This window comes from Bubalus bubalis, chromosome 5 (genome assembly GCF_019923935.1).
Source record: "Bubalus bubalis isolate 160015118507 breed Murrah chromosome 5, NDDB_SH_1, whole genome shotgun sequence".
Taxonomy (NCBI): Eukaryota; Metazoa; Chordata; class Mammalia; order Artiodactyla; family Bovidae; genus Bubalus; species Bubalus bubalis.
In genome coordinates this window covers 45353599-45380264 of record NC_059161.1, presented here as the reverse complement: position 1 = coordinate 45380264, position 26666 = coordinate 45353599, and the positions used below count along the sequence as shown (strand labels likewise).

Here is a 26666-nt window from a genome sequence, read left to right as displayed (position 1 = left end):
AAACTTCAAGAGAATGAATAGAATGGACATATTAAGAAAGGTGAAAGACAGTCTTCTAAAGGAATGAATCAAAAGTAAATCTATTAAATGGATTGTACAAATTTGATCTGACAAAGGTGATAAAAAGAGTATGAGTGAAAAGCTGAAATAGGAAGAGTAGACAAGGATTCATTTGCCCATTAGGTATCACCTCCATTTCCACTGGTTTGCAGTTATAACGTGATTTTATTCAAGAAAATGAAGCAGAAAACCAGTAACCAATAACCATACTCTGACCATTGTGGACTTATAATACAAATTCTGACTTAAAAAGGATCAAGTTGAGTTAATAAGTCTATGAACTGATTTTTTATTGAAATATGAGAACTTGCCATGTCTAGCCTGTATCACAACTTACTAGCCTGTATTATAATAAGTTGTGAAATGAGAAAGTGAACTGTAATAAAACAGGAGATATGTTGAAGAGCACTTATTTTTCCATGATTCTAATACAAAATTTTACTTTAAAAATTAGGATAATTATGTTACTTATTTTTATAACTATTTCATAGGGTGGATAAAGTACTTTAATTCAGTTCAGTTCACTTGCTCAGTCATGTCTGACTCTTTGCAACACCATGGACTATAGCATGCCAGGCCTCCCTGTCCATCACCAACTCCTGGAGCTTGCTGAAACTCATGTCCATTGAGTTGGTGATGCCATACAACCATCTCATCCTCTGTCATCACCTTCTCCTCCCTCGTTCAATCTTTCCCAGCATCAGGGTCTTTACCAATGAGTTAGTTCTTTGCATCAGGTCGCCAAAGTATTGGAGTTTCAGCTTCAGCATCAGTCTTTCCACTGAATATTCAGGACTGATTTCCTTTAAGATTGACTGATTTGATCTCCTTGCTGTCCAAGGAACTCTCAAGAGTCTTCTCCAACACCACAGTTCAAAAGCATCAATTCTTCAACACTCAGCTTTCTTTATAGCCTACATAAATTTAGATGAACACTACTGAACTGATAATAAAGAATGTTGTAGAGTGAACTATGGAGAGCTAAGGTTTGACAGTTTTCAGTTTTCTATTTTTTTCTTCAAAAGAATGCTTTGGTGAGAATGGTAAAATTAAAAGTATCTGTATTCTAGGAAATTTGCAGTCATAATATAACCATTAAAAAAAAACAGATGTTGAAGTGTTTACTTTCAGGAAAATGGATTACATATATTTCTACTTATTCTTCCTGGTAAGTACAACTAAAAACCCTAGTCACTATATATGGAAAAAATGTAACATTCTGAAAGGTAGATAGAACAAATTAGGCTATGAGGACTCAGGAACCTAGGAATGACATAGTTATGAGTTCCCTGGGTTATATGTTTGCTTCACACATCTCAGACTTGAAGTGGAAAAGGTCAACAACCCAGAAATGTTAATGGGTATAGGCAAAAAAGGGGCTTCCTAGGTGACCATAGTGGTAAAGAATCGGTCTGCCAGTGCAGGAGTTGTCAGATGAGGGTTTGATCCCCAGATCAGGAAGATCCCTTGGAGGAGGAAATGCCAACCCACTTCAGTATTCTTGCCTGGAGAATCCCATGGACAGAGGAGCCTGTCCATAGGATCTCAAAAAGTCTGACATGACATGCTACATGAAGCAATGTAGCATGCACGCACGCATAGACAAAAAAACAAAAGAGTAAAACACCAATTAGGTCCATGCATTCAAGCCAAAGGATTAGGAAAAGGACAACCTAGTGAGTAGGTAGGTAGCTTTTATATAATAATTACTTCATTCCAGTGAAACACCACAGGAAAAGCTATAGCCCCAATCTCAACCATACTAACAAAGGCCAGGTAGAGAGCCTAGATTTCCATCCACGGGTGGGTATAATGAAGTAATCTCATACTGACACTGGTGTGGTGTTAGAAAAGGCCAAGCAGGGAACCAGGAATTTCATCCCCACTGGCCAGTAAAGCGGTCCCTTCCTCCAGCCCTGCTGTCAATGGATAACCACACCCACCTGGTAGTTTAAAGGCACCCTGTATCGCCCCACCACAGTGGTATCAGAGGAAGCCTAGTGGAAGGTCAGGACTTTGACCATCAGGCAGTGGCAACCAGGCTACCCCTCTGTGGTGTCATATTTCTACCTTCACCTGACAGTAACGAAAAAACAACCCCTTCTCCCTAACAGAAACAGTGTCTGAGAAAGTCAGCTGAAGGTTTAAATAAAATCCAGAGTCTCATAATATAAAAAGGTTTAGATTATTAAGAAAAGCACTTTCTACATCTAGAGGCAGGAATATCTCAAGCTTAATGAAAATCCATCAATAATGCCAACACTGAGATGACAGAGATGTTAGATTATCTTACAAAGATTTTGAAGCAGCTCTGATAAAACTTTTTCAATGAATAGTAGTGAACATTTTTGAAAAAAAAAAAACAACACTGGAATTGCTCAGAAAACAAACAGAAATTCTTAGCAAAGAAATATGAAATATAAAGAAACACCAAGCAGAAATTTTAAAACTGAAAAATACAATAACAAGTGAAAAACCTCAGTGGATGTGCTTGACTGAAGACTGGATGAAACAGAGGAAAGAATCAGTAAAATAGAAGATAGAGCAATAGAAATTCCCTAAGCTGAACAGCAGAGAGACAATAGGCTGACAAAATTGAGCACAGCCCCTGACACTTGTGAAACTATAACAAAAGAGCTAACATTTGTGTCATCGGAGTCCTGAAAGAAAAGGAGAAACAAGGTGAGAATTTAAGAAAGCTCTCAAAGAAATAATGGCTAAAAAATCCCCAAATATAGGATAAGACATAAATCTAGTCTAAAATAGGGTACATAAAAATCACCAAAATCTATGCTAAGACGTATCATAATTAAATTTCAGACAACAGAAGAGAGTTCTGAAAGCTGTCACAGAAAAATGATACTTTAATGGAAAAATAATTCAAATGAAAACAGATATCTCATTAGGAAACAGAAAGAAATGGCATGACATTTTCAAATACTGTAAGAAAAGAATTGTCAACCCAGAATCCTTTGCCCAGTGATCATTTCCTTGAGGAATAAAGTGAAGATAAAACATTCTCAGATAAATGAAAACTAAGAGAATTTGTCACCAGCTGACCTAGTTTAACAGAACGACTATAGGAAATTTTCTAAATTAAAAGGAAGTAATAAAGGAAGGAAGCTTGAAACAACAGAAAAAAAGAAAAACATGGTAAGCAAATATGTTGTTGCTGTTGTTTAGTTGCTGCCATGGCTGACTCTTTGACACCCCCATAGGCTGTAGCCCTCCAGGCTCCTCTGTCCATTGGATTTCCCAGGCAAGAATACTGGAATGGGCTGTCATTTCCTTCTCCAGAGGATCTTCCTGACTCAGGAATCAAACCAGCATCTCCTGCATTGGCAGGCAGACTCTACCACTGAGCCAACAGAGAAGCCTAAGTAAATAAGTAGGTAAATGCAATAGGTTTTTCTTCTACTCTTTGGTTTTCTAAATAATTTCATTGCTGAAGAAAAAAATATAGCAAAGTCTGATATGCTTCTAAAAGTATATAGAATAAATATTTAAGAAATATTACAAACTAGAGATTAAAGGGACATAAAGGAATATAAGGTTTCTATCCTTTACTAAAACTGGTGAAATGATAGCGCCACCAGAAGTTGTGATGTTACATATATGTACTGTAATTTGGGCATCAACCATGAAATGCTATACAAAATGATACCCTCAAAACAACTTAGATAAATCAAAATGAAATTCCTAAGAAATGTTAATACAACCCATAGGATGGCAGAAAAAAAGAACATAGAGATAAGAAAATAATGTAGATAAACCAGAAAATGATAAATAAATACCATATATTAACATATCAGTAGTTACATTAAATTTGATAACACCAATTAAAAGACAAAAATTGGCACAGTGGACAAAAAATCATAACCCAACTAAATACTCTCTACCAGAAAGTAACATTAAACATATTTTGATCAATGGAAAGTAGGAGTAGCTCTGTTAATTTCACATTAAGCATTACAAGGAAACATTCATTATGTTCATTACAAGGAAACATATCAAAGATCAAGAAAGGTAGTAAATAGAGAGTTTAGTTCTTTTAAGAAGATGTAACAAACTTGAATGTGTTTATACCTAAAAAGGGAGAATCACAATACACAAACCAAAAATGGACAGAACTGAAAAAAGAAATAGATGACTACTTTATTACAGCTGGAGATTTTGACACGCTTCTAATTGATAGGTCAAGCAGCATTTCCCACACTTACTCTCGCCATCCCAAACAAGAAACACAGTGGTGTTGTTCAGAACACGATTTGGAAAAAACTTTTCTGGTTGATCAGTAATTATCTCGAGCTCTGGGACAGGGTGAGAAACAATTCTTAAGACCGTCTTGATTTCCTTTTATCCCCTCATTATAGTCGTTTACACTGCCTTCTTGTTTTTGCGGGCTATCTTTAAAGCTTAGGCCTTGAAAAGACACATACATAATCCTTGCTTTGTGTCTAAAGAGATCTTTTTATGGCTTATGGAAGTTACACAGCAAAGTTTAAAAATCTAGATAAATTCCCAAGGTCTTGATTAAATATCTGTTTAAAAAACAACCAGGGACCTCTACACCCCATAACTCCAACTTACTTTCACTGTGCTTTACTAGAAGATGAAGAAATGTATTTTTATTCTTTCTATCTTCAGTGTTGGAGAAGGCAATGGCAACCCACTCCAGTACTCTTGCCTGGAAAATCCCATGGACGAAGGAGCCTGGTGGGCTGCAGTCCATGGGGTCGCTAAGAGTCGGACACAACTGAGCGACTTCACTTTCCACTTTCCTGCATTGGAGAAGGAAATGGCAACCCATTCCAGTGTTCTTGCCTGGAGAATCCCAGGGACGGGGGAGCCTCGTGGGCTGACGTCTATGGGGTCACACAGGGTCGGACACGACTGAAGTGACTTAGCAGCATCTTCAGTGTACACTGTTAGTACTTGGTATGAATATTTGGGCTTTTGTCTGTTTAATTTGCAGGTTCTGGTTATGTTTAGAAAGACCAGTATTTTCTGTGATTCTACTTTTGTTCAAGGGCCATAGAACTCCGAGTAAGAACCTGAAAAAAAATGTAATCAACCACATAATTTGTTTTTGCCATCTCATCTGCAAATGCATTTAAATGTCCTTTTTTCTACCTTTTTCAAGTGTTGTAGACCAAGGCTTAAAATGTGTTTCCGATTTAGCAAAAGCAAAAATTTAGCAAATGTACTGTTTTGATTAGTAGTCTCCCAATGGTCTCTGGATGTCAGGGACGTTATTAGGTCTGGAAGATTGGGAGATGTGCTATTATAACTTCAATCCAGTTTCAAACTGTGACCAGAAGTAATTTTAATTCTATAAAAACTGGATAATCTTTTCTAAATGAAGCTGATATATAAAAAACCAGACATAGGGGCGCCGCAAGGCGGGGAAGATGGCGGCGCGGCCCTCCCGGGCCAGCCGCGAGGGGCAGCGGTGCTGTGCGCTCGCTCGGCTGGGCTGGCGAGGCTAGAGCCGCGCCTGGGCCTGTGAGGCGCGGCCTCCTCCCCGCCCGCCGCCGCCACCACCCCTGGCCCGCGCCGCGCCGCCGCGCCCCGCCCCGCGCGCCCGCCCCTCCCTGGGCCCGGCCCTCCCCCGCCTCGTGCTCACCCGGGTTGGCCCTCGAGCCGCAGGGCTCAGGCGGAGCCCCTGAGACCACGCTCAGAGGGCGCGGATGAAGGGGCCGCCTGGTGGCCGAGCGGGCGCCCCCCGGGTCCGGCCCCTGAACCGACGAGAAATGGAGCTCAACACCAAGTGGGTTGTGGAGATGAAAGGGAATCAAAAGGTCCTGCACCCTCCTCCTTCTAACACCAAACAGGAGAAAGGAAACCTCCCAAGGTATTTGAATTTGATTATTGCTTTTGGTCCATGGATGAATCTAACACTACAAAATATACTGGTCAAGAAGTGGTTTTCAAATGCCTTGGAGAAGGAATTCTTGGGAAAGCCTTTCAGGGGTATAATGCTTGCATTTTTGCATATGGACAGACAGGCTCAGGAAAATCCTTCTCCATGATGGGCAATCCTGAGCAGCGAGGCCTCGTCCCAAGGCTCTGCTTTATTTCAAAGGATCTCTCTGGAGCAGAATGAGTCACAGACCTTTAAAGTGGAAGTATCCTATATGGAAATTTATAATGAGAAAGTCCGGGATCTTTTAGACCCCAAAGGGAGTAGACAGTCTCATAAAGTTCGAGAGCATAAAGTTTTGGGACCATATGTAGATAATTTATCCCAACTGGCTGTATCATAAGAGACTACTATCAGCAATTATATGCCAATAAAATGGACAACTTAGAAGAAATGGACAAATTCTTAGAAAAGTACAACTTTCCAAAATTGAACCAGGAAGAAATAGAAAATCTTAACAGACCCATCACAACCATGGAAATTGAAACTGTAATCAGAAATCTTCCAGCAAACAAAAGCCCAGGTCCAGACGGCTTCACAGCTGAATTCTACCAAAAATTTAGAGAAGAGCTAACACCTATCCTACTCAAACTCTTCCAGAAAATTGCAGAGGAAGGTAAACTTCCAAACTCATTCTATGAGGCCACCATCACCCTAATACCAAAACCTGACAAAGATGCCACAGAAAAAGAAAACTACAGGCCGATATCACTGATGAACATAGATGCAAAAATCCTTAACAAAATTCTAGCAATCAGAATCCAACAACACATTTAAAAGATCTTACATAATGACCAAGTGGGCTTTATCCCAGGGATGCAAGGATTCTTCAATATCAGCAAATCAATCAATGTAATACACCATATTAACAAATTGAAAAATAAAATCCATGTGATTATCTCAGTAGATGCCGAGAAAGCCTTTGACAAAATTCAACGTCATTTATGATAAATACTCTCCAGAAAGCAGGAATAGAAGGAACGTACCTCAACATAATAAAAGCTATGTATGACAAACCCACAGCAAACATTATCCTCAATGGTGAAAAATTGAAAGCATTTCCCCTAAAGTCAGGAACAAGACAAGGGTGCCCACTTTCACCACTACTATTACACATAGTTTTGGAAGTTTGGGCCACAGCAATCAGAGCAGAAAAAGAAATAAAAGGAATCCAAATTGGAAAAGAGGTAAAACTCAGTTTGCAGATGACATGATCCTCTACATAGAAAACCCTAAAGACTCCACCAGAAAATTACTAGAGCTAATCATTGAATATAGTAAAATTGCAGGATAGAAAATAAACACACAGAAATCCCTTGCATTCCTATACACTAATAATGAGAAAATAGAAAGAGAAGGAAACAATTCCATTCACCATTGCAACAAAAAGAATAAAATACTTAAGAATATATCTACCTAAAGAAACAAAAGACCTATATATCAGTTCAGATCAGTTGCTCAGTTGTGTCTGACTCTTTGCGACCCCGTGAATCACAGTATGCCAGGCCTCCCTGTCCATCACCAACTCCCAGAGTTCCCTCAATCCCATGTCCATCAAGTCAGTGATGCCATCCAGCCATCTCATCCTCTGTCGTCCCCTTCTCCTCGTGCCCCCAATCCCTCCCAGCATCAGGGTCTTTTCCAATGAGTTAACTCTTTGTGTGAGGTGGCCAAAATATTGGAGTTTCAGCATCAGTCCCTCCAATGAACACCCAGGACTGATCTCCTTTAGAATGGACTGGTTGGGCCTATATATGCTGCTACTGCTGCTGCTAAGTCGCTTCAGTCGTGTCTGACTCTGTGCGACCCCATAGACAGCAGCCCACCAGGTTTCCCCGTCCCTAGGATTCTCCAGGCAAGAACACTGGAGTAGGTTGCCATTTCCTTCTCCAATGCAGGAAAGTGAAAAGTGAAAGTGAAGTCGCTCAGTCGTGTCCAACTCTTAGCGACCCCATGGACTGCAGCCTACCAGGCTCCTCCATCCATGGGATTTTCCAGGCAAGAGTACTGGAGTGGGGTGCCATTGCCTTCTCCTGGACCTATATATAGAAAACTATAAAACACTGGTGAAAGAAATCAAAGAGGACACTAATAGATGGAGAAATATACTGTGTTCATGGATCAGAAGAATCAATATAGTGAAAATGAGTATACTACCCAAAGCAATCTATAGATTCAATGCAATTCCTATCAAGCTACCAACAGTATTTTTCACAGAGCTAGAACAAATAATTTCACAATTTGTATGAAAATACCAAAAACCTTGAATAGCCAAAGCAATCTTGAGAAAGAAGAATGGAACTGGAGGAATCAACCTGCCTGACTTCAGGCTCTACTACAAAGCCGCAGTCATCAAGACAGTATGGCACTGGCACAAAGACAGAAATATAGATCAATGGAACAAAATAGAAAGCCCATAGATAAACCCACACACATATGGACACCTTATCATTGACAAAGAAGGCAAGAATATACAATGGAGAAAAGACAATCTCTTTAACAAGTGGTACTGGGAAAACTGGTCAACCACTTGTAAAAGAATGAAACTAGAACAATTCCTAACACCATACACAAAAATAAACTCAAAATGGATTAAAGATCTCAACATAAGACCAGAAACTATAAAACTCCTAGAGGAGAATATAGGCAAAACACTCTCTGACATAAATCACAGCAGGATCCTCTATGACCTACCTCCCAGAATATTGGAAATAAAAGCAAAAATAAACAAATGGGACCTAATTAAACTTAAAAGCTTCTGCACATCAAAGGAAACTATAAGTAAGGTGAAAAGGCAGCCTTCAGAATGGGAGAAAATAATAGCAAATGAAGCAACTGACAAAGAATTAATCTCAAAAATATACAAGCAACTCCTGCAGCTCAATTCCAGAAAAAGAAACGACCCAATCAAAAAATGGGCCAAAGAAGTAAACAGACATTTCTCCAAAGAAGACATACAGATGGCTAACAAACACATGAAAAGATGCTCAACATCACTCATTATCAGAGAAGTGCAAATCAAAACCACAATGAGGTACCGTTTCATGCCACTCAGAATGGTGGCTATCCAAAAGTCTACAAGCAATAAATGCTGGAGAGGGTGTGGAGAAAAGGGAACCCTCTTACACTGTTGGTGGGAATGCAAAGTAGTACAGCCACTGAGGAGAACAGTGTGGAGATTCCTTAAAAAACTGGAAATAGAACTGCCATACGACCCAGCAATCCCACTGCTGGGCATACACACCAAGGAAACCAAAATTGAAAGAGACACGTGTACCCCAATGTTCATCGAGCACTGTTTACAATAGCCAGGACATGGAAACAACCTAGATGTCCATCAGCAGATGAATGGATAAGAAAGCTGTGGTACATATACACAATGGAGTATTACTCAGCCATTAAAAAAATACATTTGAATCAGTTCTAATGAGGTGGATGAAACTGGAGCCTATTATACAGAGTGAAGTAAGCCAGAAAGAAAAATACCAATAGAGTATACTAACACATATATATGGAATTTAGAAAGATGGTAACGATAACCCTGTATGCAAGACAGCAAAAGAGACACAGATATATAGAACAGTCTTTTGGACTCTGTGGGAGAGGGAGAGGGTGGGATGATTTGGGAGAATGGCATTAAAACATGTATAATATCATATGTGAAAAGAATTGCCAGTCCAGGTTCAATGCATGATACAGGATGCTCGGGGCTGGTGCACTGGGATGACCCAGAAAGATGGTATGAGGAGGGAGGTGGGAGGGGGGTTCAGGATGGGGAATATGTGTACACCCATGGCACATTCATGTTGATGTATGGCAAAACCAATACAATATTGTAAAGTAATTAGCCTCCTATTAAAATAAATAAATTTATATTAAAAAATGAGACATAACAACACTCAACTGGATGTTATTCACGTTAGAAAATAATTTCCTTAAAAATATACACACTCATATACAAACACCCCAGTGAATTTCTTTGCATATATACCATGAAGTTCTTTTGCATAACTCTTTTATTACACATAAAGAGTGGCTTTATTCACACACACAGAGATGTATTCATACTCTGCCCTTCAGGAATATAATAATTTCATAGAACAGAACACATTTATATTTATAACAAAGCAGAATAACATGCTCATTTCATTCACAATTTGACATGCTTTTGAGTTCTACCTCCTTCCTCTCCTCTTTTTTTCTGATGGAAATATAAACACTAAAGAATTAAAGGAAGCTATGGTTTAACCTGTTGTTTTGTCTGCCAAGTACTCAAAGTTCTGGACACTCTTTTGTATATGCCTCCAACCAGTATACCAATGTTTGTGATCTCACTTTTCTTGCCACAGTTGATTGATGCAGGAATGAGTTCCTTCCCCAAACTTGGACCACCACCACCACCACCATGAGAAATTAGGAGTTGTGCCTACAAAATTTTAGTCTCAAACTTCTTGATGCCTTTAATGAAGGAGATGTAAACCCAGAAACTATGAGCCCTCATGATCCACCTTGTAGGAGAGAAGCACAGAGGCTGTTTTTTAGAGAGAAGTATATCCAGAGAGGAACCATGAGGAACTCGCATATCATCAGAGTCCTGTTTCCATTTTTCCTTGAAGCCTTTTGTATCCAAATGTATCTTTTTCCTTTGGTCCAAAGTTGTTGTTGTTTAGTTGCTAAGTCATATCTGACTGTTTGCGGCCCTGTGGATGGTAGCCCATCAGGCTCCTCTGTCCATGGGATTTCCCAGGCAAGAATACTGAAGTGGGTTGCCATATTGTACTGCAGGGGATCTCCCCGATCCAGGGATCAAACTTGTGTTTCCTGCATTGGCAAGTGGATTCTTTACCCCTGCGCTACCTGGAAAGCCCTGTTTTTTCAGTTCAGTTCAGTTTAGTCGCTCAGTCATGTCCTACTCTTTGAGACCCCATGAACCGCAGCATGCCAGGCCTCCCTGTCCATCACCAACTCCCGTAGTCCACCAAAACCCATGTCCATTGAATCAGTGATGCCATCCAACCATCTCATCCTCTGTCGTCCCCTTCTCCTCCTGCCTTTCAATCTTCCCCAGCATCAGGGTCTTTTCCAGTGAATCAGTTCTTTGCATCAGGTGGCCAAAGTATTGCAGTTTCAGCTTCAGCATCAGTCCTTCCAATGAGTATTCAGGACTGATTTCCTTTAGGATTGACTAGTTTGATCTCCTTGCTGTCTTTGGTTGCTTACAAGTCCTCATATATCATATTTATAAAAATTGAACAATATTTTTCTTTTGGTGAACTTCATTTTCAGGTTCGGGTGGGGATAGTTATAGTTGTCACTTGTGAGGGGATTTGCTGTAATCTGGAGAAGCTATATGGCCTGAGTGGAAATACAGTAGCCTCAGCATAGAACCTAGTCCTGGTCTTGTCACTCAGCATTGGAGCCCCTTTACTACTCAAGTCCGTAGCATGGGTGAGGAGATAGTATTTATGTATAAATGTCATTGATTCTTTTTCTTTAATTATGGATGGTGTCCTGAAGTGATTGCCTTGGAAAGGGAAGATTATCACTATGAAGAGAAATTATGGTAGCTGAAAACTATATGCCAGTCAAATATCTTTGTATGACCACTGCCTTTGTTTTATAAATTCCCTTAGAGTAGGATATGAGGGGAGAAATCTTGCTGTTTGTTCATTCATCCTTTTAACACTTGCTCATCACCTTTTATATGTCAGCCACTGGTCTGGGTGTTTTAGATCCAGGGATGAGTAACACACACCCTGACCTCCAAGGAACTCAAGAAGCAAGGGAAAGACAGACAAAAATTAACAGAGGTTGATAAAACCATTGACAAGTGTAATGAATGATGAGGATATTAATAGGTTTTAAAGGAGAAACAGATTACCTGGTAAGGTGGAGGTGAGGGTGAGAAGAGTAGGCTTCCTGAAGTAGGTAATATATGAACTGAAGTTGATGAAGTCAGCTGGGATTAACTGAAGGAAAAAGAGACAGAATAGCATAAGCAGTCATGGAAGTAAAAACAATATGGCATGTGGAGAACTTTGAGCAGTGTGTGAGGATCACTTGCTTGTTTTGCTTGTTTTCACTTCAAATCATAGATTATGGGATTATCAGATCAGATCAGTCGCTCAGTCGTGTCCGACTCTTTGTGACCCCATGAATCGCAGCACGCCAGGCCTCCCTGTCCATCACCAACTCCCAGAGTTCACCCAGACCCACGTCCATCGAGTCAGTGATGCCATCCAGCCATCTCATCCTCTGTCATCCCCTTCTCCTCCTGCCCCCAATCCCTCCCAGCATCAGAGTCTTTTCCAATGAGTCCACTCTTCGCATGAGGTGGCCAAAGTACTGGAGTTTCAGCTTCAGCATCAGTCCTTCCAATGAACACCCAGAACTGATCTCCTTCAGAATGGACTGGTTGGATCTCCTTGCAGTCCAAGGGACTCTCAAGAGTCTTCTCCAACACCACAGTTCAAAAGCATCAATTCTTCGGCGCTCAGCCTTCTTCACAGTCCAACTCTCACATCCATACATGACCACAGGAAAAACCATAGCCTTGACTAGACGGACCTTTGTTGGCAAAGTAATGTCTCTGCTTTTGAATATGCTATCTAGGTTGGTCATAACTTTCCTTCCAAGGAGTAAGTGTCTTTTAATTTCATGGCTGCAGTCACCATCTGTAGTGATTTTGGAGCCCAGAAAAATAAAGTCTGACACTGTTTCCACTGTTTCCCCATCTATTTCCCATGAAGTGGTGGGTATATACAATAATATAATTTACACTGCTTATGTTTAGTAGAGAGAACACATAATTTTGTAACCCTAAAAGTGATAGATGCTCTAAGATTTCAAGACAAAAGCACAGATCAAGGCTCAACTTTCCAGAAGCTGCAGTGACAGGGACGACTTTTATCTCTTAGGGTATAAGATACTGTTACATCTCTTAACTAGTTTCACATTGTAGCTAATTGATAGCTCTAATGCAATTTAAAATAAAAACAAAACAAAACAAAACATCCTACTTGTTACTCTGATGTCCTCAGTATAAAGATAAATGAAACGCTGAAGTATTCTGCATATATATATTTGTGCATGAAAATTTTAGCAGATCTGCCCACTTATTTATTAATGTATGACAACCCACTCCAGTATTCTTGCCTGGCAAATCCCATGGACAGAGGAGCCTGGTAGGGTGCAGTCCATGGGGTCGCTAGGAGTCAGACACGACTGATCGACTTCACTTTCCCTTTTCACTTTCATGCATTGGAGAAGGAAATGGCAACCCACTCCAGTGTTCTTGCCTGGAGAATCCCAGGGACGAGGGAGCCTGGTGGACTGCCGTCGATGGGGTTGCACAGAGTCGGACACGACTGAAACGACTTAGCAGCAGCAGCAGCCCAATTATTTGTTAATGTTAAAGATAAAGCTTAGAAATTGCTACAAAGGTGCTATTCCTCCCTCTACCCCTCCTGACTATAAAGCCATTGAATCAGTTCTTAATGTGACTATGATAACACATTTCTCTTTCAATCTTTTGGTTCCATAAGATGCTGGAATTTTTTTCTTCCTTTCTCTGTCTCTAATTGTCTCAACTGGGAGTTAAGGTCTTGCTAACATAGGTGCCTAATAAATGAATATGATGAACATGATATGAATATGATACATTTAACAATAAGATAATAATTCATAATGTGTTAACTTAAAGCCATAAATATATTGGGTGATCACACAACAATAAAACCACTATGATTACACTGACAAGCAATCAAACTGGCTTTTTTACGCTGAACTGAGACTACCTCTGTGACAGAAATAACCAAAAACCAGGCCAGTAAAATAAGTTTCTTGTTTCCTGTATTAAATGCAATTTCAAAAATTTGGCTACTTTGCATTTCTTTCTGTTCAGGAAAGTGGGGTGGAGGAAGAGAGAAGAAAACCTTAAAAAAAAAAACTTTTCTTAAGATATTTTAAAATCATCTTTCATAATAAGAAAAAAATATAGTCCTGGAACCAATATTTGGCTCTCTTCAAAAGAACAGACATTTTCCAATGGTTGCTTGTATATTTTCCCTAAATAGATGCTCAACTGTGAAAAATAAGCAGAGTGCCTGGAGATAGCTAATAAGATTTAGGTACTTGAAATTCTACATTGGTCAAGTAGCGCTACATACATATTTGAAAAGCTGAGTTTCTGCTTTTTTCAAAAGGGAAGACAACTCCTCAAGATAACTTAGGGTGTTAGTGGCAAGTTAGGCACAACACTTTGCAATATCCATGCTCTTGTGAATGGTTTCCTGTCCTTCATTTCCTCAGAGCTTTCTTTAGGATCTAGATGAATCAATCATCTCAAATGCATTTAAATCATTGGCACTTTTAAAGGAACAGTATGAAACGAGTTGCCAGTCCAGGTTCGATGCACAATACTGGATGCTTGGGGCTGCTGCACTGGGATGACCCAGAGGGATGGATGGGGAGGGAGGAGGGAGGAGGGTTCAGGGTGGGAAACACATGTATACCTGTGGCGGATTCATTTTGATGTTTGGCAAAACTAATACAATTATGTAAAATTTAAAAATAAAATAAAATTTAAAAAATAAAAAAATAAAATTGGTTCCTTGTAAAAAAAATAAAAATAAAAATAAAGGAACAGCTATGAAAGAGCACAAATTAGATTCAATATTTTCAAAACATGTACTTATTAAAGGCTATTTTGGGTGTAAATGTTTTCATAAATTTTAGGAAATTTCATAAACATCGTCAAGTTTGATAATCAAGTTTATTTTAAAATTAATTTGGACCCATTCTCTTTTAAGCAACTGGAATCATTTGCCCACTGTTAATGTCGTTTACCAGATCTCAGGTGGGTAGGCTACAACCCTACCAAGTCTCCAAGAGAGGTAGAAATGGAATCTCGATTTACACAGAATTTCATCCATGCAGCACTGAGGCAGTTTACTGAGTGTGTATAGCTGTTTACATTACATATTTTTTGTTGTTGTTATTTTATGTAGAAATGAAGTACACTGAAAACCAAGTTAAACAGAAATGAACCTCTTAGGTAAATCTCCTCGTCTGGAATCTCCCATTTCTGCTCGTATTTTTACCATTCTGTTCATCCATAATGCTTCTGGACTGGAAACCTTGAGTCCTCATAGTTCCCCCACTGGCCAACTCCAGCCCTAATTAGTCACAAGTCTGATTTTGTTCTAATTCTCTTGTACACTGAACTAGCTCAGGGCCTTTCAATCTTGGATCACAACTGGCAGAAATGTTGACTACTCTGCTTTTCTTTTGACTGGCTTAAGGCTCTCCATGCACACTGCCAAAGGTGAGGATCAAGGGAAGTTCTACTGTGCAAATCAATCTTGAGTGTCTTGAAAATAGTGGAAAGACCTTTCAGTCAAAGAGAATAGTACTATAAAGGCTTGAAACACAAAGGAGTTTCAAAAACTGACAGCACATTTGGGTTGACTTGAGAGTAGATATAGGGATGGATGGAGCAAACCAGAAATTAGACAATTATCATCTTATAAAGTATTGGCTTTGCCATACTAAGAATTGTGCTTAAAACATAGTAGATACTCAGCAATCATTCATAAAGTGAATAAATAAATGAATCACTTTATCCACTACTAGTATATTAAATCTTTCTGTTTAAACATTTCATATTTAATAATGACTAGTTTGCACTTGACTCATTGAATGAAGACAATGTATTCACACTATTTTCAACACCTCATGTGTGGCTGATCCTTAATCTGTTATAACAATTAGAAACATTCCTTCTCTTATGAGTGCTGTTAAATGTTCTTGAACTTAACATATATAGATATTCACATATATTTGTGTTTTTCTTTTTTTCTTATTCTAGGGTCAGATATCGTTCAATGGTTAATAAAGAACTTAACCATAGAAGATCCAGGTAAATAAATCATTTTCCCATAGAATTATTTTCTTTGTGGTTTTAAGAAATATGTTTCCTCAGGGCTAACATGACAAACAAACTTGGCAAGCAAATCTGAAAAATTATAATTATATTTAACTATATTTTTCACATATATACAGATTTTATGCTAATCAATGTATATTTAACTAAAAACTATAGTATATTTAACTGTATTTAATTCAGTTTACTATAATTTTTTTCAATATGTAATATCCTGTATTACATATTATAAATATGTAATTCTATAAATATGTAATTCTATAAATTACATATATATGTCTGTATGTATATATATATAATATATAAATATGTAATTATAAATATTATAATATTTAACTCAAGTGATTGGTGACTGTTAGAATGGATGAGCATTATACATGTCCATAAATAATTATACATATAATTTATAGAAAGTGATTATGAAATAATGAGATTTCTCTTATGAAAACACACAGAACTAAATCTTGTTAATTTTCCCTTAACTATGTTTTTTTGTGTGAGGTTTGAAAACAATTTTATTTTTAATTCCAACTTCTTTTTATCATGCCTATATTTTGTTTTTAATGGTCTTATTGCAGTCATGGACTCATTCATTGTGGTAGACATTTCGTGTATTCTGCAACACAAAACCAATATGCAGAGTTTGAAAACAGTTTCTACGAGCACACTTTTTCATTGCCTAGAAAGTGAAAGTGAAGTCGCTCAGTCGTGTCCGACCCTCAGCGACCCTATGGACTGCAGCCTACCAGGCTCCTCCGTCCATGGGATTTTCCAGGCAAGAGTACTGGAGTGGGGTGCCATTGCCTTCCTAATTATGAGGAATTTAATGAATTTTAAAAAGCATCATGTAAGAAGAGCCTTCATTTGTCGCAAATTTTTCACATCCTTGAAATTAAAATGAGATGCATTTTGTTTAGAGAAAATACACTGAACTTACTAAGGCCCCGTGGTGTTTTTCTGTTTTACTGCCGGTTGCATGAGAATAATTCAGCTGTTCCCCTACCATTCTGAAGTATGGTATTCTTTGAGTTCTCTAAGGTCCTTTCTGCATGGGCATACCATTTATTCTTTACAGTATAAGCCTTCTGGTTTTTCAGGTCTCTATTGGGAAACAAGAAACAGGTAGTCTGTGCTCTTAGATAAAAGTAGTAACCTTTTGTTTGTTTTTTCCCCCATTGTTTGAAATAGTATTGTATCATATCGATTAACTTTTGCTGTGTAACAAACTACCCTAAAACTTAGTGGCTTAGAATAAACAGCTCTGTGGATTGGCTGGTCACGTCTTCTGGCCAGTTTCCTTGGTTGATTCCTGCTGGACTTTCTTATGGACTGTAGCCAGCTGGTGGGTGGATGATCTAGGATTTCTGACATATTTTGTACTCAGTAGGCTGTCAGCCAGGTGCATCTCATTCTCTCATCCTCCAGCCTGCTAGCAGTGGCTTTTTACCGGGGTGTTTTCAGGGTTCCAAGGGCAACACAGGCTTCTGCTTGTGTCACATTTTCTCTTGTTTCATTTGCCAAGGCAAGCACCGTGGCTAGGAACAGAGCCAGTGTAGGAAGGTACTATCCAAAAACATGGATGCAGAAGGGTGCAAGCCAATTGGGACACTTACTAAAAAATCTTCCACATTTATATTTCTTCTGCCTTTCAGATCTGCCCTCCTATGATATGTCCTACTAGCTTTTGGTTTGGAGTTGCAAAATCCACCCTCCAGCACCTGTTCATCTTTTCTTAGTAAATATGCTTTGTATCCAATATCAGATCATACTAATTTTAGATGTGATTTTGAATGAATTTATCAAAAGATAAAGCTTCAGTGAATTTTCCATCCTTCACGAAATAATTGACAAACCATCAATAACTCCTTGATATCACACTGCTCATCTGTGATCCTTGCTGCCTCTCACTGGAAAGGTCACTGTTACCAAACTCTTGAAATGATACTGATTAAGGTGAGTAATACCTCAGACTAATGAGTAGTGAAGATTTGACATGAGTCTCACTGTGACCTCTGGAAATCAAAGATCATTAAACATGTATATGTTCCCTAAGTGGCACCCTAATGACTCTACTTTTCTCTTATCAGCCCATGCTTCTTGAGAACCCAGTATTCCTTGAGAGGCATCCTGGAATTGAAGATGGGTCGTGGGCTCTGCTGACATGCTTGAGCTTGAATCTCTATATATACTTACTCTCTATAGGGCATTGGGCAAGTTACTTAATTTCTCTGTTTTTACTTTTTTTCTTCTTTTCAGTAAGATGATTTTAGTACAGTGTTTTGTGAAGCTCAAATGAGTTAACATGCACGTGTGCCAAAATCCTAATTTTACTTTTAAATAGGCCAGATTCTTTTAAAACCCTGAACATTTGCAGGCACATTTAACTAAATTGAATTCTCTAAAAATGTATGCAATTTTTATATTAGCCTTCAAAAACACAACCTGCTGCATGAAACCTTTTATTTATCATTCAGCTCCCATTGGCTTCCCTTTACCATGAATATTTTCCAAGCATATTTACATTTGTTAGCTTAATTTTATTATCTTTTATATTTTATTTTACATGTTGGTCTTATTGCTTCAGTCAAATCTCAGTAACATAATGGCAGAGAACATACATCCTGTCCAGTCATTGACTGAAGTGCCAAGATTAATCAGTTCTCAGTTATCACTTGATTTTGTTTTAACTTATGGAATCCACCAAAGTGATATCAAATTTATGATAACTACTGATTTTGTTTGTGATCTCCTAAGTGGATGAGGAGAAGTGAGGAGAAAGAAATTTCAAATAAACTTTTCTTCATCTAAACCAAACCCAAAGTAAAAGAAATGGTTTAAAATGCACACAGAAGAATAAGATTAAGGATAAATGTAGATTTATCCAGGATAAAAACTTAATTTTGAACAGTTGCAATTTTTTTCTTTAGAAGTATCATCTATGTAAAAAAAAAAAAACTGTGAAAATTGAGATTTGTACAAAATTGAGATTCACCTGGATGTTTTATCAAAATTGAATCAATCTTTTGTGTTCAGCATTACCGAGTCTGTCATCTGCCCCTAAGTCCTGCCACAGTCCTCTAGAGAGAGTGATCTAAATTCTATTCTGTTACATATGGCCTTTGTATTCCATGGATTTGGTTAACTTGCCAGTGAGAACAGTATGTTTCAGATTTGAGAAAGTATAGAATATCTCTGTTTTTAGTTTTTAAAACAATTTTAAAACATAGATTTAAATAGATCATTTCATCTGAATACCACAAAAATATCATGAAGTAGCCATACAGACATAGTTATTTTACAATTGGAGAATCAACTGAGAAGAAACGATGAATGCCCCAAATCTGACAAAAACCCATTTAAATGCATTGAAACTTCCCCCCAATCTCTACCCTGTGTGTATGCTCCTTTTTGCACAATTATTTCCAAACTAGATCCTGCTTCTCCTTAAATGATTGGCAGCCATGGTAGCTGCATAGATCTACCTGACAAGATGTTTCAGTATCTTTTGGAATAAAGTACTTGATTTTCTGGGATTTGTTGTTATATTTATCTATTACATCCTGAGTATACCTTTTGTCAGAGCTATTTCCTATATATCTCAATTCATATGTAATATAGGCAGAATAGAAGGAGATCTTTTCCCTATACTCTTGTTTCAAACAATAGTCTTACTTGGATAGTGGAAAGTAGAAGCATTTAAAACACTCTGAACCTATAAAAATACATATTTTATTGCCCAGTTGACAAGTTATCATGTCAATATGAAATAAATTAAAGTGACCACTTTATTAATTATTGTTTCCATGCTAAAGAACCATTATAAGAAAATATTCTGTGTTTCTAAGGCATAATTTTAAATTCTGATGATAATATTCAAGAAATCGTAGACTGGAGCCATCACATACACACCTCTAACAAGACTGATTAGTTTAACATTGTTCAGAGTGATAGATATTACCCAAGCATACATCTTATAAATTTGCGTTTTCTGTTACAAGTAATGCTTAAAGAAAACACTAATAAATTCCTCATATTATTTGAGTACCTACTCCCAACCCATGTCCCTTCTCCTGCCTCTGTCTATGGAATTCTCCAGGCAAGAATACTGGAGTGGGTAGCCATTCCCTTCTCCAGGGGATCTTCCTGACCTAGGAATCAAACCAAGGTCTCCTGCAGGCAGATTCTTTACCATCTGAGCCACCAGGGAAGCCCAGTTATGTACACAGGGAATACTATATGTTGTTCTAATTATTTTCATGTGAGATGAGCAAGAACCATAGTTTCCATTATACATTCATTTTAGTGTCTTATCAGCTTTTCTTTTTTTCATGTACTCCATTGGAACCCCAGGTTTTAAAATACTTAAATATTTAAAATACAAATATGGTATTAATATCTTTATATTGAATATAATCAGGAACCTCTCTTTTGGTGGGCTTTGCCCCCTTGGGAATGCTTTAGCATGGCAGAAAGTAAAAAGTCTGCAAATGTTTACTCTATGGTATCTTCCAGTTAAAGTAATCAAAACCAGCAAGTAAATTTCAGTCATATCTATGCTACTGGCATCAACTCTTTCATTTAACTTATATCCTAGCCACATGTCCTTCTCTTCCTCTCCCCCATTTATCTGTATTTTGCATTTGCATTTAAATACCATATTTCATAATGAAACAAGTAAGTGCTAGTGTCATTTTATTTATATAATCATGCAGTTATTCTACATAATTAAAACTCAAAGCCCAGAATGCACTGAAAAATATTCAGAAGTCCATAAATCAAAGTTTTGATTGCCAGAACAAAGGCTGTAATTGCCAGCATGTCTGCCATGGTGTACCCATGAGCAGGCCATCTTTCCTGCTGATAGAGGCTTTTTCTGGTTTTGGCTTCTGGCTGTCTTCATCTTCCACCTGGATTACTATATTGCAATAACAGAAAATAATTATAATACATTAGCACTAATTAATCGGGTGCCCCCAGGTACCATGCTGTATGTTTTCTTCCTGTTTAAATCATATGAATAGGAAGGAGACAAAAAAATTCACATGTACTGAAACCAACTATGCGCCAAGTACCTGTTGAAAACTTGCTATACAGTTGACCCTTAAACAACACGGCTTTGAACTACATAGGTCCACTTATTTGTAGATTTTTTCAGTAGCAAATACTGCAGTACTATAAAATCTGAAGTTTTAAATCTGAGGATGTGGAACCCTGGATCTGGAGGATTGACTGTAAAATTATACTTATATTTTCAATTGTGTGGTGGATCAGTGCCCCAAACCTCCACACTGTTCAAGTGTCAACAGTATGTTATTCAATCTCAAAGGAAAAAAGAGAGAAACTTCATATAGTAGGTGGTAGACCAGAAAGCTAAGTCTCAGATCATGGAACTACCAATCTCTAACAATTGAGTTGCCATCATGTTTGATACATGAGCTGGGAACCCCTGCTCCACATCTCAGCTCTGTTCTGAGTCTCAGGAACCTCATCTGGAAAGTGAAATGATATTCTTTGTCTGGATCTGAAAGTGTTCATTTTTTTATATCAAATGTATCTGGATTAATTTTTCCAGATAAAAAAATGAACAGCAGGTGCTCTCTGGCAATGCTAGTTTTTACTAGCTAGCAGCATGCATCTGTAACTGGCTAGCAGCCCCAGAGTTGTGTAACCTCCCTCAAGTTTACCTGATTGTCTGATTTTTTATATTTTACTTATAGTTGCCAACTGTTAAGGAATATACTAAAAGCATCTGGGAATGTGATTAGAATTGCAGTCTTTTTTGCTTGTAAAACTAAAATAAGCACAATGATAGCCTTGTTCAGTGTACTTTTAACTAGGTGATTAACTCCCTTTAGGAACATTTTCTATCTCAGCAGAGCTCGATACTTCTATCATTTCCACTGGAAAAACCAGAAATATGGATTACTCCATAGATCAAAGTGCCCTGTGACATTGTCTAAATTCTTTTAGGAGCTGATTGACCTGATTGCTGTCTTCTTCTTTTTAGGTCTTCACTTTATTTTTTATTAATCTTTTTGCATACACATATTCCTGAATATTTTTATTTTGGAGAAGAAATGGGGCATGTACCACTTTTTGAAAAAGGAAAGGAAGGAAAATAGAAAGTAGAAAGGAAAGACAGAAAAAATTAGAAAGAGGAAAAGAAAAGTAAAAAGAATTAGTAAAGCTGATAAGGCTAGAGCATAAGATATCATTGAAAATATCCCTATTCATCAAAATAGACTACTCAGAAAAAGAAGGGAAGTGTAAGTAATTATATCTTATCCAGTGGAAACCATAGACAGTTGTATAAGAGCTATCTAAAAAGTCAAGCCTCTTTGTTTTTTTTATTAAATATAATAGTATTTTTTTATCTCCTAGCTGGAGAATAAATTATTTTCCCCTTTGTATTTGAGTTGAGGGCATTGCTACTTGCTTTATTTCTATATCATAATAGTGAAGCTTTTCCTTTTATTACCACTAAGAATGATCAGAAATGATAGCTACAATAGTACAGAAAACATGAGAAGTGCTGATAGAAGCTTTATAACGTAAATATGGTCTTACTATGGCATGAATATACTGGTCTGTTCAGCTATCATTTGATCACAAACCATGCATAAAGATTACTGCTCTCACAGTTGAAAAAAAAAAAAAAAAACTCTTTTAAAAATAATGTCTGAGAAATTCAATGTAACAAATAATATGGTTTTTAAATTTTGAAAATTACCCTGTAAATGAGGAATTCTTTCATCTAATAAAACTAAAATGCTTTTAAAAATTTTGCAGTTATATTAAAATTTAAGTGATTGGACCTTTTGAATTATCCAGAATTCCTCCTTCCTAATACCTGGGCACTGAGGCCCATTTGAAAACATACTGTAGAATTCTGATTAACTCCATTTCACCTGAGGCACACACTCAGAATATGGTTTGTGTTATTTTTATATAAATAACTGCTCATATGATTTAATTTAAATTTTTGGAAAGAGAACTTTTAGGTGTCACTAACACTTTGATGCTATTGAATGGCCCAAAGAGAGTGTCAGTTTTCTGACTCTGGGGAATTACTTGTCTATTTCAGAAAACCTGAAGTTTGATTCTTCCTTTGCTGAGGTTCATCCTTGAAAACATATGTGGTTTCTGTAATTGGGAGCTTCTGTAAGCAGTGATAAACATACAACTTCTTTAATCTGTTTCTGGCTGTTTGACCAGTGAAGCTTTCAGTTCAGTTCAGTTCAGTCACTCGGTTGTGTCCAACTCTTTGTGACCCCATGAAGTGTAGCATGCCAGGTCATTTCCATCACCAACTCCCGTAGTTTGCTCAAACTCATGTCCATTGAGTCGGTGATGCCATCTAACCATCTCATCCTCTTTCGTCCCCTTCTCCTCTTGCCTTCAATCTTTCCCAGCATCAGGGTCTTTTCAAATGAGTCACTTCTTCGCGTCAAGTGGCCAAAGTGTGGGGAGTTTCAGCTTTAGCATCAGTCCTTCCAAAGAATATTCAGGACTGATTTCCTTTAGGATTGACCGGTTGGATCTCCTTGCAGTCCAAGGGACTCTCAAGAGTCTTCTCCAACACCACAGTTCAAAAGCATCAATTCTTCAGCACTTAGATTTCTTTATATTCCAACTCTCATATCCATACATGACTCCTGGAAAAACCATAGCCTTGACTAGACAGACCTTTGTTAGCACAGTAATGTCTCTCCTTTTTAATATGCTGCCTAGGATGGTCTGCCATCTGTGGGGTCGCACAGAGTTGGACACAACTGAAGCGACTTAGCAGCAGCAGCAGCAGGATGGTCTTAACTTTTCTTGCAAGGAGCAAGCGTCTTTCAGTTTCATGACTGCAGTCACCATCTGGAGCGATTTTGGAGCCCCCCAAAATAAAGTCTGACACTGTTTCCACTGTTTCCCCATCTATTTCCCATGAAGTGATGGGACCAGATGCCATGATCTTCGTTTTCTGAATGTTGAGCTTTAAGCCAACTTTTTCACTCTCCTCTTTCACTTTCATCAAGAGGCTTTTGAGTTCCTCTTCACTTTCTGCCATAAGGGTGGTGTCATCTGCATATCTGAGGTTATTGATATTTCTCCCAGCAATCTTGATTCCAGCTTGTGTTTCTTCCAGCCCAGTGTTTCTCATGATGTACTCTGCATATAAGTTAAATAAGCAGGGTGACAATATACAGCCTTGACATACTCCTTTTCCTGTTTGGAGCCAGTCTGTTGTTCCATGTCCAGTTCTAACTGTTGCTTCCTGACCTGCATACATATTTCTCAGGAGGCAGGTCAGGTGGTCTGGTATTCCCATCTCTTTAAGAATTTTTCACAGTTTGTTGTGATCCACACAGTCAAAGGCTTTGGCATAGTTAATAAAGCAAAAATAGATGTTTTTCTGGAACTCTCTTGCTTTTTCAATGATTTGATGGATATTGGCAATTTGATCTCTGGTTCCTCTACCTTTTCTAAATCCAGCTTGAACATCTGGAATTTCACAGTTCACATACTGTTGAAGCCTGCCTTGGAGAATTTTGAGCATTACTTTACTACCATGTGAGATAAGTGCAATTGTACGGTACTTTGAGCATTCTTTGGCATTGCCTTTCTTTGGGATTGGAATGATAACTGACCTTTTTCCAGTCTTGTGGCCGCTGCTGAGTTTTCCAAATTTGCTATCATATTGCATGCAGCACTTTCACAGCATCATCTTGTAGGATTTGAAATAGCTCAACTGGAATTTTATCATCTCCACTAGCTTTTTTTGTAGTGATGTTTCTTAAGGCCCCCTTGACTTCGCATTCCAGCATGTCTGGCTCTAGGTGAGTGACCACACCATCGTGATTATCTGGATCATGAAGATCTTTTTTGTATAGTTCTTTTGTGTATTCTTGCCACCTCTTCTTAATATCTCCTGCTTCTGTTAGGTCCATACCATTTCTGTCCTATATTGAGCCCATCTTTGCATGAAATGTTCCCTTGGTGTCTCTAATTTTCTATCTTCTAAGACTAGAAGAGATCTCTAATCTTTCCCATTCTCCTGTTTTCCTCTATTTCTTTGCACTGATCTCTGAGGAAGGTTTTCTTATCTCTCCCTGATTTTCTTTGGAATTTTCCACTCAAATGGGTATATCATTCCTTTTCTCCTTTGCCTTTTGCTTCTCTTCTTTTCACAGCTATTTGTAAGGCCTCCTTAGACAACCATTTTGCTTTTTTGCATTTCTTTTTCTTGGTGAGGTCTTGATCCCTGCCTCATGTACAGTGTCATAGTACTTCAGGCACTCTGTCTATTAGAGCTAATCCCTTAAATCCATTTCTCACTTCCACTGTATAATCATAAGGGATTTGATTTAGGTCATACCTGAATAGTCTAGTGGTTTTCCCTACTTTCTTCAATATCAGTCTGAATTTGGCAATATGGAGTTCATGATCTGAGCCGCAGTCAGCTCCTGGTCTTGTTTTTGCTGACTATATAGAGCTTCTCCATCTTTGGCTGCAGAGAATATAATCAATCTGATTTTGGTATTGACCATCTGGTGATGTCCACGTGTAGAGTCTTCTCTTGTGTTGTTGGAAGAAGGCGTTTGCTATGACTCTTCATTAAATGATCTGCCAGTTTTTCCTTAGGTATTTCCTCAAGTATACCTTCTGCTGTGCTTGGTGGGTAGTTCAATATATATTTTGGGAGGATAGATGTCAGATGTCACATGTAGTACTTTAGTTGTATACATTTTTCTTAAAACATTCTGAACTATTAAAAAGCAATATAAATCTACCATAAATAATTTAGGAAATGTGAACAAATATAAAGAGGAGAATAAAAAGTTCTCATAAAAAGCAGTCAGGTAATTACCACTAAAATTCTGGCACTTTTTTTTTTTTCAGTCTTTTCTGATGGCCTAAGTTATTTCTGACTTTTTTTAGCTGGAATTTGTCTCACTCAGTGTCTTTCCCTCCGTATGTATGGGAGTTTTCTTGGGCCACTCAGGAGCCGGTATCTCATGTCCCCTTTGCCCTCATCAGTTTGTGAGACCCACATCCTTGCCACAGCTTCGGTTGACCTTATAAGGTTGCTGTGTCCTAGCACGATGACCCCCTGCCACCACTGTTTGATCCCAGCTAAGGGCACCATTCCTGCCTAGAAGCTATGAAGTCTGTACTTCTTCCCAACTTCCACTTTCGTCTCTCAGACTTTAACTCTTCGCAAGATTTGTTTGAGTCTCATGGAGAGTAGTAGGGAAATACATCAACAAGTATAGCTATCACCCCTTCATAGTCCAAATTTGTCTCTGGGTCCTTTAGAAGCTGACTCCCTCTTGCCCTGCTCATGTCTAGTGACAGTGGCCAACATCCCCAACACTGACAGTCTCCAGGTATATTCAGGTCCAGTATCTGGGCTAAGTTCGCTCCTAGTCAATGAGAAAAGGATAGAATTTGCCTTCATTCTACTCTTATCCACAGTTTCTAAATTCTCATTGCTGACTCTAGGATTGAGCTTTCCCAAGGACATCTGAGGACTGACCTTTGCTAAGGATATTTTTAGGATTGACCTCTTTCAAGAGCATGTTGACAAAACACCACCCCTGTGGACAGAGGCCTGGGATGCCCTTCTGTTGTCACGTGATGGTCTAATTTCAGGACACTTCCCAAAGTCTGAGGCAAATTTCCACTAGGCTGTGAACTTTGTAAGTAGAAGGACTTTGTTTTGTTCTTTGCTCCATATCTGGCATCTTTACT

At 38.2% G+C, this 26666-nt stretch overlaps 1 protein-coding gene across 8 annotated transcripts in view; it reads left to right on the top strand.

Moving 5' to 3' along the window:
• Nucleotides 1-26666, top strand: part of RGS7 (regulator of G protein signaling 7) — a 484679-nt gene that overhangs the window by 347100 nt on the left and 110913 nt on the right. For 6 of the 8 annotated variants that reach the window (XM_025285993.3, XM_025285995.3, XM_025285994.3 and 3 more), the window contains one exon: nucleotides 15852-15902. In XM_025285993.3, coding sequence (XP_025141778.1) covers nucleotides 15852-15902 — 51 coding nt within the window. Of the gene's footprint in view, nucleotides 1-15851; nucleotides 15903-17578; nucleotides 17880-26666 lie in introns of all 8 variants that reach the window. The other 2 variants (XM_044943054.2, XM_044943055.2) reach the window with 1 other exon arrangement.